Here is an 18129-nt window from a genome sequence, read left to right on the forward strand (position 1 = left end):
GAGAGAGAGAGAGAGAGAGAGAGACCTAGATTGTTGTTTAGTACATGCTTTAATTTTTACTTCTCTATACTCCATTTACTATGTTATCCAAAAGAGAAAAAGAAATTTGGAATGGCCACCACCTGTGTTCAGATCCAGATTTCATGGAGTGTAGAAGTGGGGTCATTGGAAAAGCCACAAATGTGTGTCTCCTTGTACCTGTCTGGAGGAGCTGGGCCTCTTCAGTTCTTCCCACTGTTTTGTTCAGATCGAGCTGCATTTTGTTCGTATAGTCAAACAGCAACCTCATACTGGGATAACTCCTTTGGGTGTCTAGGCTGGGGCCCTGCTTCCTTCCATGCTTCATAAATGAGTGAGCTGGGTTAGATTCAGGAACCAAAAGACCTCATTCATGCATGTTCTCTGCTGCTAACCACTGTGAGTCTCTAGGAAAGTCATCCTGTCTTCCCTTTTTGCAGCTTTCCAGTTAAAGCTAATAAAAGCACAGAATTTCACAAATGAGTCAACCTCTCATCCATTTTTGTAGCACTTAACAGCTGTTCAAGGGAGGGCTGTAGCATTTATGTAGTAGTTAAAAGGGGGAGTGATTGGAAACCAAAGCTGACCTGAAGGGACTCTCTTTAACAGAAGCTAAAATACCTGGTCTTTAGCAATGTTGCATGAATTGAGCAACAGGGAACTGAAAGTACTTTGTCATGTGTCTTCCTTTCCCCGTGAGGTCATTTTCTTGGTGAACAGTGGATCAGAAGCCAACGACCTGGCCATGGTGATGGCCCGAGCATACTCGAATCACACAGACATCATATCTTTCAGGTAACCAGACTTTATAACATTCAGCTCAGCGACAGTGACTTATCCCTAAAATGTAGCACAGAAAAGGAGCGATTTCCCAGCATCCTTCCAATGCCCAGTTGTGAGCGGGATCAATCTGGTGAATTTGATGAGATAGTTCCATCCAAACTAGCTTTAGAAACTCTTGTTTTGTTTTGGGAATTTTGCAATATTTATTGGGCCTTCTTATGAAATACAGATCTGTATTTTACAGGACACATTCTAGATATACATTTTTAATTTACATTAATTTATTACTTAATTTATTCATTTATTTACATCCTTAACGCTGAGGAAAGGATGTCCCTAATCTGGCAGAAACATGATGTACCAGGGTGGAGAAAAACTCAGGGAGGCCCCACCCTCTCAGAAAAGAAGAGGAAGGGGGAATGGGGAAGAGTGTCCTTTTGTTTTGGTTTGGTTTGGTTTGGTTTTTGTAGGTTGGGGGAGTTTGGGTGGGGAGTATTGGGGTTGTGATTGAGTGGTTAGTTTTTGGGTGTTTTGAGACAAGGTTTCTCTGTGTAATCATCCTGGCTGTCCTGGAAGTCTCCTAGTAGACCAGGCTGGCCTTGAACTCACAGAGATCCACTGGCCTCGGCTGGGAATAAAGGCAGATGCCACTATGTCCAGCTGGCCTTACACACTCTTGATGAATATGTTAGCACTTAAAATAACAGAAAAGTGTGATCCTACTTTGCTGTTCTAGCACATTTACAGAGTTTTATAAGATTTATGTAAAAGACATGAATAACAGAGTAAACGACAAAATTATGGAGAGAAGAAGTTGAAGCAGAGACAGACCAGTCTCTGTGAGTTCAAGGCCAGCCTGGTCTACAGAGTGCATTCCAAAAACAAAAAGGAGACGAGGAAGAGGAGGAGGAAGAAGTTAATCCTGTGTTAAATCCATCTCAGGATGATTTCTGTCTTCTTTCAAAGATTTATGTCATTGCACAACATGACAGATTTCAGATAAAGCACATGTGTATTTTCTCACAAGCCTAAAGAAACATTTGCTATCAAATAAATATGGCAACAAAGCATTGTGGCTTATTTTACCAAACTAACCTCCCAGAGCACACACCTCCAGACATATTGATCTATTTGAAGCAGTCATAGTATTGCTGACCAGAATTCGCAGAACATTCTGCCTCCTTTTTCATGATCTCTTTCAATTAAAATTTGGATCTCATTAAAGGATGATATTAATTTGGAAGTTTTATGAATTGATTATGATGATTTATACTAAGAATGACTGTCTTGGGTTAGAAAATACTAAATTAGGTCACATGAGTCACACAAAGAGGACAGCACTTCCCAGTGACATTGAGCAGAACTTTCAGAACAGGAACAAATATTTGTCTTCCTAAGGTGACCACTTTGAAGATTGGCACTTGTTGACCATGAACTCTCTGGGATGCTGCTTTAAAAAAATCAGTCTCATTACTTTAGAAGGACAGATTCAAAAGTAACAGAAGTTGTCCAACTGATCTCCAAAATTATATTCACAATTTCAGGTCTATGAGACCAGCAGAAAATATCAGAGTACACTCATATGCCATAGGCTTAGAGGGATTTTTCAAAAGTATCAGGTTTAAATGTTTGTGTTGTTCTAGTTCATCCTATGCCATTCATTGTTTCTTTTGAAGCTGTGAGCTTTATCCTCTCGTTTTCTTTTCTTTTTCTCTTTTCAGAGGAGCCTATCACGGATGCAGTCCCTATACACTTGGCCTGACGAATGTCGGGGTCTACAAGATGGAAATCCCTGGTGGGATAGGCTGCCAATCAGTGAGTTCTGAGACCCTCACCTTCCTTCAGTCAGAACTGCGAGAATTGTAGAAAATTGATTGAATTTTTCTGATATTGGATTAGAAACTAATATAAAGCCTGCCATTAACCAAGGCCTTGATCGGACTTCTTCAAGACCAATTGAAGACATGTTTCTTAGAAGCATCCTCGGAGTCTGCGTAATAGTTAATGATAGTGTTAGATTTTAGTTTGCTTGTACATACAATCTGGGAGACGAGAGGCTGTTAGAAACTTGAATACACAAAGTTTCTATCAATTAAGTCTGTCACTGCTTTCTGTTCTCCCATGCCATGTCCATCTTTTTAACCTCAGATCCAGATATGTAACAATCTTTATTCTTTCTGAAGCCCTCATCCACGAAGCCCTTGAGAAAGTTGCTTCTGGGTGAACATCAAAATTAGTTTTCTTTAGAGAGTGGTCACAGAAGTAATTTATAAAAAATAAAAATGAAAAATAAAACATCTCTTTAAAGAAGACTACATTTGGCCGGGCGTGGTGGCGCATACCTTTAATCCCAGCACTCGGGAGGCAGAGGCAGGCAGATTTCTGAGTTTGAGGCCAGTCTGGTCTACAAAGTGAGTTCCAGGACAGCCAGGGCTATACAGAGAAACCCTGTCTCAAAAAAAGAAGACTACATTTTTATCATTAAGAAGGAGCAAAGAAGTTTCAAATCAATGAAGAAGGTCACTTGCCTGAATTGTCACCACATGTGTCCCCAAATTGGCTTTCTCAATATTACTGTTTTGCCACAATCCTTCTTTTTGTCATTTGCAGACAATGTGCCCAGATGTTTTCCGTGGCCCTTGGGGAGGAATCCATTGTCGGGATTCTCCAGTGCAAACAGTGAGGGACTGCAGCTGTGCTCCAGGTCCAAATGGGCAGGGAGGAAGGGGAGAGTTGAAGGCTGGGTGGAGTGAGGAATTTGAAGATGGGTAAAACTATCACATTGGGGAAATTGAGAGAGGGAAAGGTCAAAAGAAACAAAAGTAGTAAGTACTAAGTCACCTCTCCTTGACTTGGCATTTTCCATACCCACTCTTGTTTTATACTGACTCAGCCGCCATCTGGCCCTATGGACAAGGCTTCTGATTCTCTCAGATGTATGCTTATAGGCAGTGTGTCACCTGACAAGTAAGTAGGTTTATGAAATGATGTGATCGTTCTCCAATTCCCAATGGGAGGGGGGACGATGGAAAAGGATATCTCTAAAACTCTCAAAACACCAGCCAAGAAATTCTCTAGGGACCCCCAAATGCCCGACAAACAACACCTGTCAGACATGGGGCTGTTTCATGGATGCCACTGCCACTAGCGTCTCTAGCACAAGTTTTAGACACTCTCTCCCAGAAAAGTTGTATTTATCAGTCATTTTTTTAATTTGCATTTATACATGGAAGCAGAGGGAGATGGAAATACCGTCGGCTCTTTCCTGCTCAGATTTGTCATCAGAGTACAGAACCTTTTGAACAGCTGCTCCTCAGTAGTTCTAGAGGAGAGAACAAGTGCTTCAGCCAAAAGATATTTAATAGAATAGGATGAGTCACTAGGTTGAGAGGAGAAATGAAGGATAGAAACCTTAAAAACTCAGCTTTGAACAGAAAAAAAAAATCACAGTCACTTTAAAATTCATACAAGATAATAACGAAATGGAGAATGGAAGATTGAGCTTTGGAACAAGACAAAATGTCATGGTCACAAAACTTAAAAACAGACCGAAAGCTTTAGCTACAACTCAAACTCTCGGGTTCAAAGAAGACGAGCTGAGTCCACATTCAGGAAGCAGGACGACTAGGATGTGACCTCAGGTCTTCAGGACCTGAATCTAGGGATTCCAATCCCCATTGCTACCCTCATTCACACTAGTGAGCCAGTAAGGTGAATCCAAGATGAAAATAATTCCTTTTCTTCTTCTTCTCCATGTTTGAGGCCATGAGTAGAATTAAGAGATCAAGACTCTACTCCATCTTGGGCTTTAGTTTTTCTCATTTGTAAAAACAATATTCATATTACAATCATAACAGCAGGAAGGGAGAGCAAGCCTGTGCTTCACTCCCATCATGCCACGTTGTGAGATCAGACATGTGCAAACCATTGGAGAGGAAATTGTTTAGTAACAGCTTCAAATTCTTGGGATATGTTTGTATATCACAGATGTGTGACACCAAGAACTAAAGTCAGCCAGGTGAATCTCACAGTTCTCAGGCCACCGCCAAAGTCTGGGAGACTGGAGAACTTCAGAGCTGGTCACTCCCTTCCTTTTTTACTATGCATCCCACCTTCTGCCCATCTTTTCTGTATTCTCCTTCTTGGAGGTCTTCCCTTAGACCATCTCGAGAACATAAGAACACCATGATAATCTCTCTGTGATCTAGAGGATACAAGATAGTATAAGATATATTTTCTTCTTCGTGTATTTACAGGCTCCTGGTTTTTTTTAACTCTTACCTTATAGATGTAAGAAGCATATGACATTATTATTTATTATCCCCTTGCATTGAAAATAAATTCTTTTATATCCTCATTATACTTTTCCCCTACCTCTACTCTTCCCAGTTCTTCCCCACCTCCCCTCCCATCCAATCCACTTCCCTTCTGTCTCTCATTAGCAAAGAACAGGCTTCTAAGAGATAATAAAAAACATAACAAGCCGGGTGTGGTGGCGCACGCCTTTAATCCCAGCACTCGGGAGGCAGAGGCAGGTGGATTTCTGAGTTCGAGACCAGCCTGGTCTACAAAGTGAGTTCCAGGACAGCCAGAGCTACACAGAGAAACCCTATCTCGAAAAACAAAAAACAAAACAAAACAAAATAGAAGATAAAATTAAAAACCATTATATGAAATTTGGACAAAGGAAACCAACACAAGGAAAAGAGACCAAAAGAAGGCACAATAGTCACAGACCCACGCATTCCCACACTCAGGAGTCCCATAAAAAGATTAAACTGAAAGCTATATAATCTACATACAGAGACCTGATACAGCCCCTTGCAGGCCCTGTGCTGGCTGCTTCAGTCTCCGTGAGTTCATATGAGCTGTGCTCATGTTGATTTAAAAGGCCATGTTCTCCTGGTGTCCTCCATCCCCTCTGGCTTACACTCTTTATGCCTCCCTTCCTTGGGGGTTCCCTGAACTATAAAGAGAAGAATTTGATCGAGACTTCCCATTTAGAGCTGTCACACCACATTTATAAATAAATAAAGGGGACTGCGGACTCCACTTTTTTATTTTATTTTGGCCATATATTTTACTTTGTTGTGTGTTGTTGTTAACTCTTAGGAGCCTCACATTGTACCAGAAAAGAACCTATTCGGGTGTCTTTGTATTCAAGCCTTGTATTCATTCCAACATGTCAAGTGATTTTAATGTAGATGGTCAAGGTTACAGCAAATTCTAAAGTTTTTTCACTGGATGCATACAAGCACCAACCATAGTAGGGATGTTTTCATTTCAGAATCACATCATCAAATGTCAGCTTAAACAGAAACCAGTTTGGTATTTTTATGTAGTGGATTTCATTATCTTCTTCTATCTACCTCCCAGATCATTTATTCTACAAGATGCATTGTAAGCCCTGATTTCCAGGCATACCCCATGATAGGACTGATTTCTTATCACCCACTGTCCTTATACTCTCCTCAAAGCTGGTATTGATTATGCCATTCACTCCTCTTTGAAAGGAACAGTTCTTTTTCCTTAATAATATTCATCTTTTTTGGTTTCTCACTCTGCTTACCTCTTCCTGTAACACTAATGTAGTCCCTAGAGTAAATAGTCTGCTATGATATCCAACAGAGCATCCACACACTTCTGAGGTTGCCATAGGAACATCAATGCATCCTATCTCTCTCCAAAGGAGGCCAATGCAACACATATGAAATGGCGAAAGCACAGTAGACGGTCCTTCTTCCCACCAAACACATGGATACATGAGTGTAAAAAATATGAAGTGTGTAGGATAGACTCAAGCGAAATCTTTGTATGATATGATTTTATACTAACTTAAGCAATTCAAGCTGATTTTGCTTTGTAATGATTTCCATAGTTATAGAAGAGCTTGCTAAACCCATGGTCACAAAACTTAAAAACAGACTGAAAGCTTTAGCTACAACTCAAACTCTCGGGTTTAAAGAAGACAAGCCAAGTCCACATTCAGGAAGCAGGAAGACTAAGATTTGACCTTAGGTCTTCAGGCCCTGAATCTAGGGATTCCAATCCCCGTTGCTACCCTCCTAAAATCGTTACAGATGTTTTAAATGCTTGCATTATGGCTTCCTTTTTAAAAAAAATTTAATACTAGGGGAGGCTTTCTTAGAAATACACATAGGTCATAAGCCACTACAGTCACTTTGGCCCTGAGAGTACCTGGCAAATGGAGAGCTTGAGCTTTAAGGTGCCGCAGAAGGCAGGAAAGAAATGATGAGTTCTAGGGCACATCCACAAGGTAGGATATAATGTGGACACCTCCCTGGAGTCCCAAGAGGTCATACTCCATCAATGTGTCGACGAGACATAAAGGCACTGGGAGTTTATGGAGGTGAGAAGCAGAACAAGGTCCTCCCACTGAAGGGAAGTAGAGGAGACTCGATAGGAATCACAGTTGAAGCTTTGCATTCTGGACTCTATGATAACCTGCTGAATTTGCAGCAAAAATGCCCTGTGCTCTGTAACTCCTTCCATGGGTGTTTTGTTCTCCATTTCTAAGGAGTGAAGTATCCACACTTTGGTCTTCCTTCTTCTTGAGTTTCATGTGTTTTGCAAATTGTATCTTGGGTATTCTAAGTTTCTGAGCTAATATCCACTTATCAGTGAGTACATATCATGTGAGTTCTTTTGTGATTGGGTTACTTCAATCAGGATGATATCCTCCAGATCCATCCATTTGCCTAAGAATTTCATAAATTCATTATTTTTAATAGCTGAGTAGTACTCCATTGTGTAAATCTACCACATTTTCTGTATCCATTCCTCTGTTGAGGGATATCTGGGTTCTTTCCAGCTTCTAGCTATTATAAATAAGACAAAGTTTGGAGCTGAGACAGAAAGAAGGACCATCTAGAGACTGCCTCACCCGGGGATCTACCCCATAAACAACCACCAAACTCAGACACTATTGCATATGCCTGCAAGATTTGGCTGACAGGAGCCTGATATAGCTATCTCTTGGGAGGCTATGCCAGTGCCTGCCAAATACAGAAGTGAATGCTCACAGTCATCTATTGGATGGAACACAGGGTCCCCCAATGAAGGAGCTAGAGAAAGTACCCAAGGAGCTAAAGGGGTCTGCAACCCTATAGGAGGAACAACAATATGAACTAAACAGTATCCCCCAGAGCTTGTGTCTCTAGTTGCATATGTAGCAGAAGATGGCGTAGTCGGCCATCAATGGGAGTAGAGGCCCATTGGTCTTGCAAAGATTATATACCCCAGTATAGGGGAATGCCAGGGCCAGGAATCAGGAGTGGGTGGGTTGGGGAGCAGGGCGGGGGTTGGGGGCAGGGATGAGGGTATAGGGGACTTTCGGAGAGGAAACTAGGAAAGGGGATAGCATTTAAAATGTAAGTGAAGAAAATATCTAATAAAAAAATTAAGAAAGAAAGAAAGAAAGAAAGAAAGAAAGAAAGAAAGAAAGAAAGAAAGAAAGAAAGAAAATGGAAGGAAAAATGCCCTGTGCAAGCTACAAATAGAGATGTACTCTGATGAACCTACGTCATTCTAGGCTTCACAGAATACTCACAAATGCCAAGGACAATAAGCCATCCACAGCCAAAACTAATACACAAGGAAAGAAAACTCAACGGTCTAGAAAAGGACCACAAAATGTTCATGAAGTAGTAGGGTCAGGGTCAGACAATGGAATGTGGATGTTTCATGATCTTGAAGAAAATTAAATAGTAAATACAAATTTGAAAATACATGCAGTACTTAAGAAACTCTACAAAATGGCAAAGCAGTATTTTATATTTTTTTAATGAGCTCGTCCTCTAGTAGTAATAAATAGTCATTGACATTTCAAACCCAGGGGCTAAGTTTATCATCAGTTCAACCCAGCCAAAGAGAGGGTTAGCCTATTAAAGACATTCCCTGAACAGCAGTTGGTTCTCTATCCAGAGAAGAATGTCAAATAAAATTGCTCAGTATATCACAGACCTGTCACAGTATCTACCATTTATTCCCCTCTAATTCTTTAGGAACTTGCTGAGCACCTCCAGTGTACTAGACACTTGGCATAGTCATAGATTCCAAAAATGAATGTGCCCTCAGTAAAGGGAGAGAGACACAGAACCAAGAGTCAAGAGCTACTGTGAAGAAAACTTACCTGCCTCTAACACATTCTTCTTTAAACTGACTTCTGATTATTACATAAGCATATTTACCTACTGAATGCAAAAGCACTTTACAGTTTAAAAGCTTGCATCAGACTAAGTGGCAATAAACAGTAGAGTTATATTTGAATACCTTAAGTCACCCAATAATACTTGAGTCAGATCTATCCATTTAACAGAATAGTCCTTAGATGAAATGTCTGTCTATACTAGACTTAATGATACTTCAATGTGTTCCTTCCACAGATGGAAATATTGAAGTAGTTTGTTTGTGATTTTATGGCTGTCCTCACAAAGCCATTCCTGCATAAAGTCCTGCCTTTCAGAGATAAAGGTCTGGCTCCCACATCTTCATAGTCTGAAGACCTCCAGACCATGGACTGCTCTCAATTCTCTGTGTTTCCCCCCTTCTTCCAGATGCCATTCTAACATCAAATGCTGTGACTTGTGTATGTGTGTATGTTTTGCTACAGATTGCTGCCAAGCTAAAGAACGGTATATCGAACAATTCAAAGACACACTGAACACTTCTGTGGCCACGTCAATTGCTGGATTTTTTGCAGAGCCAATTCAAGTGGGTACACAAACTTAATATCTCTCTAAATTTTCCATGATCACAGTTTTGATTCCAAACTAATCAAGTGCCCATTTCTATGTTCCTCTCCAAATTCAATTCATTCTCTTGCTTCCTTTAAAAACATGGTTTTCAATTGACCTTTCAAAAATGTATCCCCTTCATTCCCACACTGAACAGATGAATAGGTAAGTGAAACCATTGAATTCCTAAAGTCCTCAAGAAAAGAACCCTTTGAATTTAAACTGTTTAACGCACACTGTCCAGGGAATCCTGTCTTTAACTCATCAAGCCTCCTTGTTTCTAACCTCAGGAAGGAGTAGTCCTATCTTTTCCCACTGGAGGCCTGGTACAAAAGTCCCTGTTAAAACAGGTCTTCATGCTGTTCTTTCCATTGATAACATTGACCTTGTGGTGATGATAAATAACAATCTGTTCTTGTTAGTGCTGAGCCAGACCTCCTGCCAACTCTGAAGTCATCCTGATTTGCTCTTTTTCAGGGTGTGAATGGTGTTGTCCAGTACCCAAAGGAGTTTCTGAAGGAAGCCTTTGCATTGGTCCGAGAGCGGGGAGGTGTGTGCATCGCAGATGAAGTGAGTGTTGACATCCATGAGTGACTTAGTGCTGGAGGAGTTGGCCAGATACAAAAAGTGACTCGCCAAGCCCTCCTTGGTGTTTCCTGCAGAAAGCAAGTGCTTGAACTCTGGAGTGTGGTCATAAGCTACGGAAGCCAATGCTGCCTTGTTACAAAGTTAGTTAGGCTAACAAATAAAGGGGATTTAAGCATCCAAGCTGTTTTCTATTTTAAAAGTTGCTAGCAAGTATAGGTGATGCTTCTCCTACCCAGCATACTTTTATTCTCGTCATTATTATTATTATTCCTTCTTCTGAGAATTGTTGCCGGACCCCTGACAATCCATAGAAGAAATTTAATATTTGGCCAATTTTTACCAAAGTGATGCCAGATGGATTGTTAAAAAAAAAAAAAAAAAAAAAAGTAAGTAAAGGGCTGGTGAGATGGCTCAGTGGTTAAGATCACCATCTGCTCTTCCAGAGGTCCTGCCTGAGTTCAATTCCCAGCAACCACATGGTGGCTCACAAACATCTGTAACGAGATCTGATGCCCTCTGCTGGTGTGTCTGAAGATAGTGACAGTGTACTCACATACATAAAATAAATAAATCTTTTTAAGAAATAATAAGTAAAACTCCAGCCTCTATACTAGAGGATTGCTACTTCTACAGACATTCTGACCTAGCTTGTATAATCTTAGTAAAGTACTAGAGTGGAGGCAGCCCAGATGAAGTAAGTCCTCAGTAGCCCAAGGGGGACTATTTTGAAAGAAGTAACACTGACCAGCCTGTGGGCTCCAGTTCATATATTTATACCTTGGGTTGCAGTATATCAAATAAAGCAATATTTTATCTGCTTAGAATAGCTCTAGGGATGTTGTCCAAAGACCAGAGGGTGGTACCCAAGCCACAGAAGATCTCCCACCTCACCTCAACCTATTGTGATCACACAAACTGGTGGTTTAACCCATCGAGGACACATGGAAAAACCTGTGCATCTCTTATTTTTGCTGTCTCACTGCCTTTATTGACTGTTTCCTCCACTTAAATTCCCTCACAGTTCATGCTGGGCTACCCTGTTGGCAGGAATCTGGCAATTGTGTGTCCCAGTCTCTGTCGGGTTCAGAGTATACCAGTGTCCGGACTGTACAGTAGCATCTTGAGTGAGTTCTTCCTGCTCTGTTCTTCCTCCTTTCCTCATACTAGTGAACTCAACAAGGTCCCAATGGAAGGGAGGTTACCTGCTATGCGAAATAAAAGGAAAAGGAAAAGCACATTCAATCAGTTTGAAATTAGCTAACTCAAGAAAGAAGATAAACCTTGGCCTTGGAATCCACACACAGCAAAGCTCTCACAATCAGGCTAATTAGAAGGAAGGTAGGCTGAATTCAAAGAAAATCAGAGCTTGAGAATTTTCCAAGAGATGTGCTCTCATGACCTTCTCTTGTTTTTCCTTCACCGCCCCCAATTTCGTGGCTTTCAAGAACTTAACAGGGTACAAGTTTAAGAGAGACTGCTGTTAACCACTGACAGGTTTATAACAGACAGAGCAGAAACACACTGTCCCAGCCCTTCACTGCCACAGCCCCAGCTGTGACACTCCCTCCTGTGAGTCCCTCATCCCTGTTGACACTAGGATGTATGGACTACAGAATGACTCAATGTCCTACTGGGCACCTGTCCCTACGAAACTCGTGATTCTCAAGCAACTGATTGTATTTTTTCCTGCACAATTTTGTGTATTATCCAGGAAATGTTCTGTTTCACTATATGTGCCATTTTTATGACACTTAGATAGCTGAAGAGGAGAAAGAACCCAGGATGAAAGAAAAACTATATGAAATTCCTACATTGTTTCATTTGGGTCCGTTAATCAGCTTGTCCACTGGTCTATTGCTAGGAAGTAAAGACTTGGCCATTCAGCCCAGGTCTGTCAGACTTGTACATCTCAGATCTTCTGCTATATTGGTCTCTGTCACTTAAGAATAACTCCTGAAATCAGCCCCTCTCCTATACCAGTCACAATCACCTAATGACAACCAAGAACTTGTTTACAGCAACCTGGAATAAGGACAAATAAGAAGAAATTCTTTGAAAGAAACTTGGTCTGACATGCATCTAAGACTGGGCATCATGTCCCCATCACACCTTGCCGTGTGGTTATGTGTAGAGAGAGACAGGCTGACACAGAGAACAATGCTCTTATCTTGAGATGTCCATGACATCTTTCTGTCATGAATTCTTTCCTTCTTCAAATAGTAAGAATCTACCTCAGTAGATAGGGGTAGGGCTGTGATGAAATGGGTCCCTGCCTTTAGAGTCGAACATTGATAATAAGAGTCTATTGAGACAATCTGGTGGCTTTATGCCTAGAATGCTTTGAACAAAGCCTATTGGGATTTAGGGTGATGGAGGTAGATTTGAAACACAAGTCAGTAAAAGTAAAGATGGTGTAGACAAAAACTATGATCAACTTTCAATGTATGGCCAACTCTAGATTAAAACATTTATACTCTGAACTTGCCGGCTCAGCTAAGTCCTCAGAATGCATGAAGATAGGAAGAGACTGTTCTCTCACTGGGTGGTAAGCATTCAACCCTACTGGACAGAGTTATTCTTGCTTCCTCCACAGTAGGCCTGAGCCAGTTTTTCTGCTTTTCTCTCTGGCTGTCCTATGTAAAGGAGAGACTTAATAAGGAGGGTTCATCATTCTGATGCCTCTTGCATCTGTTATCTACATACCTGGCAAGCACCCCGGTGCAGTGCTATGTTAGTAGGATCATTTCTCTGTGATAGGTTAGTTAACCGAGATTCAAAAGACAAAAAGAATATTTCCAGAGACCCACAAAGCTGGCGAATGGCTTTTGGTATCTCCAACCTCAGACACAAATCTAGGGTGTTGTCTCTAAGAGTGCAAAGACACAGGAGCAAGGAGAGACAAAAAGGAAGAAAAAGAAAGAGAATAGAGCAGAGACTGGAAGGTTTCCGATGCTTCTTGGTTTTGTTTTTGGAGATTGTTTGTTTCTGTTTGTTTTCAATCCACTTCCAGGTGCAGACAGGCTTTGGCAGGCTGGGCTCTCACTTCTGGGGTTTCCAGACACATGATGTACTGCCTGACATTGTCACCATGGCTAAAGGGATTGGAAATGGCTTCCCCATGGCTGCAGTTGTGACCACTCCAGGTAGAATGTCCAGCATGCTCACACTCCTGAGCCCTTCGCACCATGCAATGGTAAAAAGCATGAGTTTCAGTGTGCGGAGGCTAGAGGCAGTGGTGGAGACCACATGATATACTGTCTAAGTGAATGAAAAAGATGTTGCCTGCCAGGCCATGCAGCAGAAGGAAGAGATGCAGCCATTCCTATCTTGCTAGAGAGAAGACAACCTCTTCTACCACTGTAATTAAAGTCAGAGTTCTACCATACAGAAGAGAGTTAGGAAAGTGTGTTACAAAACAAAACCTTGAAACTTCCAAAAGAATCTTCTCTTGAAAAAGACTCTTCCATGGTCATTTGTCTTCCCATGGTATTAACTATACATTCAAGGTCCAGATTTCTATGGTAGTGTCCCATCACCCAAACAATTAACTACGATAAAAATCTCATTTATCCAAAACACTCTATGTGAGCAATTTTCAACCTATGTTTTTGATCCCATTGAGAAATGCATATCAGATATTGTGCATATCAAATATTTACATTATAATTTATAACAGTAGCAAAATTACAGTTATGAAGTAGTGAAGAAATATTTCTATGGTTGGTGGTCACCACAAATGAAGAACCGTATTAAAGGGTCACAGCACTGGGAAGGTTGAGAACAATTGCTCTATGAAATAAAGGTTAAAATTTAATTTTCTATTGTAGTGAGCCTTTGATGGGTATTATTTCTTGTAAACCATTGATTATTGAAAATTATTTTATTTATATGTTCCCCCAATAATCTGCACTTTTCTGAGCCATTAAATAATTAAAATCTTTGTGTTATGTTTTCATTGAATATGCAAAGGTATAAAAACATTGCTCTATATGGAAATGCAATAATGGAATCCATTACACTGTATAATTATTATATTTATTTAAAAGCAAAAACTTGAAGATTGTATTATTACCTTCTCATTAAGTAAGGAAGCTGTCTTCCTTCTCCGCTGTAGTAGGCAGCTCAGACTGACAAAGCACTATCTCATGAAGCAATTGTATAAACAACAGATATTTCTCTTCCTACTGATGAGGAGACTGTCAAGTTCAGAGTGCCAGCGCGGCTGCGTTCTGCCTGGGATTCTCTTCTGCCCTTGCAGCTGCCCATCTTCTCATCACTTCTCCAAATGACCTTCCCTGTGTGTGCTTACTGGAGAGAGATGGAGAGCACTCTACAGTCTCTCATTGAGACAGACATTGTCCTGTGGGATATGAGCCCTGGTTTTGTAGTCCATTTCATTTTAATGATCTGCTTAAAGATTCAGTCTCCAAACATAGTCATTCTTGGCCCTAGTATTTAAACATACAGATTTTAAAGGGACACAATTCAGTCCATCACTGTTAGATGAGTGAAGGAGAACAATAATGGATGTCATTATAGACAAAAGTGCATGTAGCCCCAATGTTATGATGAGACACATGGAGTAAGAACCTGTCACCTTAACTGCCTTTATTTTCCAACCTTAGAAATTGCGAAGTCTTTGGCTAAACGTTTGCATCACTTCAGCACATTTGGAGGAAATCCCCTGGCCTGCGCCATTGGATCTGCTGTGCTTGAGGTCGGTCCTATTTCTCAGATGAACTTCACTGACTGTCCCAACTACGTCTAAGCCACACACTTTATCAGAACTCTAGCACATTGCAGGGGTAAAGTACAAATAGAATTGGTAATTCACCAATTTAAATATTGTCTCCAGTTAATATTCTCTTGTCTTTTAAAGATTACTTTGGGTGCTTGAAGTTCTGAATGAGAGATACAATATAATCAACCTCACATGCATGGGAAATGTGAGAATCACCCTATGCAGGTGATAACACTGATTTTTTTTTCTTGTTTTCTGGGTAGTGTTTGATGTATCTATCTGTTCACCATTTTAAATCTCTCACATGCCATGGTTGTTTTTCTTTCTTCTGTAGCCATAAATGAAAGAACTATACATAAACAAGGTTTTAGCAGGTCATATTTGGGAAATTCGGCTACTCTGCGAGAACTGTTCAGCCCTATCATATCCCTTTAGCTTAATATTAGACAAGCTTATAGCAAATTTTATTGTTTGAGAATTTCAAACATGCATATAATATGTTTTGATCAAATCCACCCCCTTTTTTCTCCATTTTAGTTACTTCCCTACAACCTCCCACAACTTTTTCTTCCCCACTCCATGGGCTACTTTTCTGACTCACTAAGTCTATTTCATGTTATCTATATGGACATGGTTGTAGGGCCACACACTGGATCATGGGTAGTCTCTCGGGGCTCACTTTTCTGAAGAAAACTGCCTCCCCCTCCCCAAGCAGCCTGCAGTTGCTAATAGCTCCTCAAATAGGAGTGGGACTTGTTGGGCTTCTCCCCCATCCATTCTGGGATTTTCACCAGCTTTGTCATGTGCAGGTCTTGTGCATACAGTCTCAGCCAGTGTGAGTCCGAGTGTGCAATGGCACTGTCGTGGCCAGTAACTACTGCTACCTAGCAAACATATGCTCCTTCTGGTCTTACAGCCATTTCATCCCCTGTTGCACAACGATCCCTTGAATCTTCAAGGGAACAGATGTGATACAGATGTCACATTTAGAGCTGAGCACTCCACAGTTCCTTATTCTCAATGTGTGGACCAATTATGGGCATTGATTGCCATTTACAACAGAAAAAGGGGCTTCAATGATGAGGATTAAGAGCTATTCTTCACAGTCCCCAGGGGAGAACCAATTACTATCATTGTGATGAATCGGCTTAGTAATAAAGTGCGATACATCCTTATCTTTAGTAATCCATTGTTATGTTGAAAAATAGGTTGTTGGGTTTTCTTTATTTTTGTTTTTTGGTTTGGTTTGGTTTGGTTTGGTTTTTTTGTAAGATGTTCTGGCCAAAATGTATAATGCCTTTTGCTTAAATAAGTACAACATGCTTCTAAAAGAACATCTAAAGAGTTTTTTAAGGTTCGGTTTATAAGCTGGGGTCAGGGGTCAGTGCAAATCCTTCTACTGTTTACACCTTTGTGCTTCTTATTTTAAACTATGAATATGAATATGACTCACCTAGTAAGAAATGGAAAAGTATTTTAGATATAAATAGGGAAATTGAAGCCACTATTGCTGATTAAATGCTTATTTTAAAGTATAATTAACTCAGGAAACATGAATGAGTGGGAAGAAATGTGACTTTATTTTTTGTTGTTGTTGATACCATCAGGTTTTTTTCCCCTTTTATTGATAATAGATTTTTTTCCCTCAGATAATAACATTCTAATCATGTTTTTCCTCCTTCTACTCCTCCCTTTTCTCTTTCACAAGAAAACAAAAAGGCTTCTGAGGGATAATAGTAAAATAAAATGCAATGAGATAAAACAAATGTTAACACATTGAAATAAGAAAAAACAGAATAAAAAGAGCCTATGAAAAGGCACAAAATATAGATATAGACAGAGACCCATTTGTTTGCATTTATAGAAAAAAAAATAGAGAGAGAGAGAGAGAGGAGAGATCAACTTCATTTCTGCAGGGTTCTCAGAGCCCTAAGAAGAAGACTTTGAAAGAGACATCTTGTTTAGGTAACTCACTTTCTGCCTTTCTGCATAATGTCTGACTATATGTAATAAATAGATAGATAGATAGATAGATAGATAGATAGATAGATAGATAGATAGATAGATAGATAGATAGATTGACATAGATATACATACATATATACATATATATTCATTCCCTAGGCTATCTAGTCTCAGGCTCCTCATAACCAAAGCAAAGTCAGTATGAGTTTCATTTCTCAGAGTGGACCTTAGTTAAATCAGTATTGGTTGGTTACTCCCACGAGTGTTGTACCACCATTGCACTAAGCATATCTAGCAGGCAGGACACCAACTGGAGATCAAAGGGCTTGTGACTTGGTGTTTACATTACTCCATTGGTAGCATAGAGAGTATCTTTCTGTACCGAATACTCCAGAATGTAGGGGTGAGGGTTCAGGTAGGCATCAGTTCAACTTCTCCATGTTTAGTGTGTTGTGTGGGTGTTGTCTTCAGCAATGGGATCTTGCTCTCAGTTTGTGGAGAGCAACTATTGTCTTGGCATCAGCCTGGGTTGTTATTTGTTTTTATTACTATATGTAAACTACCACATGGTTTTTATTACTATAGTTCTGTATTACTATGTGAAATCAGGGATGGTGATACCTCCAGTGGTTCTTTTATTATTCAAGATTTCAAGATTGTTTTAGCTATGCTGGGGGGGGGGNGTCTGTGTGTGTGTGTGTGTGTGTGTGTGTGTGTGTGTGTGTGTGTGTTATACAATTTGAGAATTGTCAACAACTCAATTACATGCAAGCTAATCCTGGTACTGGAAGCACCATTTGGTGACAAAAAATGACCATTTGGGACTATCTCCCCATTATTTTGGCAATTTCATGAAGATTGACTAAAATTTGTATATATTTTAAGAATCTTTCTAATGTGTTAGGTTCCATATTACCCCTCAAATGGCCCTTAATTTCAGCTGTCTCTCCTGCATTCCCTCCCTCATCCTCCTCTTCCCTGTCCTTGCCAATCCAGTCCACCACCCCCTCATCTATAGCTATCTAACCTATCTCCCTTTCCTAGGAAGATCTCTCTGTTCCTTCTCTCCTAGGTCCCTTACTATATACCTACCTTCTGTGCTTCTATAGGTTATTTGGTTATCATTGATTTAATAGCTATTACCCAGTGATAAGTGAATACATACAATATTTCTTTCTGGGTCTAGGTTACCTCACTCAGAGTAATATTTTCAAGTTCCATTCATTTGCCTGCAAATTTCATGATGTCATTATCTTAACCACTGAGTAATACTCAGTT

The 18129-nt window shown here is 40.2% G+C and overlaps 1 protein-coding gene across 2 annotated transcripts in view; it reads left to right on the plus strand.

Moving 5' to 3' along the window:
• Positions 1 to 18129, plus strand: part of Agxt2 (alanine--glyoxylate aminotransferase 2) — a 47340-nt gene that overhangs the window by 19536 nt on the left and 9675 nt on the right. For both annotated transcript variants that reach the window (XM_021183604.2, XM_021183603.2), the window contains exons 5-11: positions 719 to 813; positions 2523 to 2616; positions 3412 to 3505; positions 9434 to 9534; positions 10035 to 10127; positions 13156 to 13288; positions 14771 to 14862. In XM_021183604.2, coding sequence (XP_021039263.1) covers positions 719 to 813; positions 2523 to 2616; positions 3412 to 3505; positions 9434 to 9534; positions 10035 to 10127; positions 13156 to 13288; positions 14771 to 14862 — 702 coding nt within the window. The remainder of the gene's footprint in view (positions 1 to 718; positions 814 to 2522; positions 2617 to 3411; positions 3506 to 9433; positions 9535 to 10034; positions 10128 to 13155; positions 13289 to 14770; positions 14863 to 18129) is intronic.

Source organism: Mus caroli, chromosome 15 (genome assembly GCF_900094665.2).
Source record: "Mus caroli chromosome 15, CAROLI_EIJ_v1.1, whole genome shotgun sequence".
Classification (NCBI taxonomy): Eukaryota; Metazoa; Chordata; class Mammalia; order Rodentia; family Muridae; genus Mus; species Mus caroli.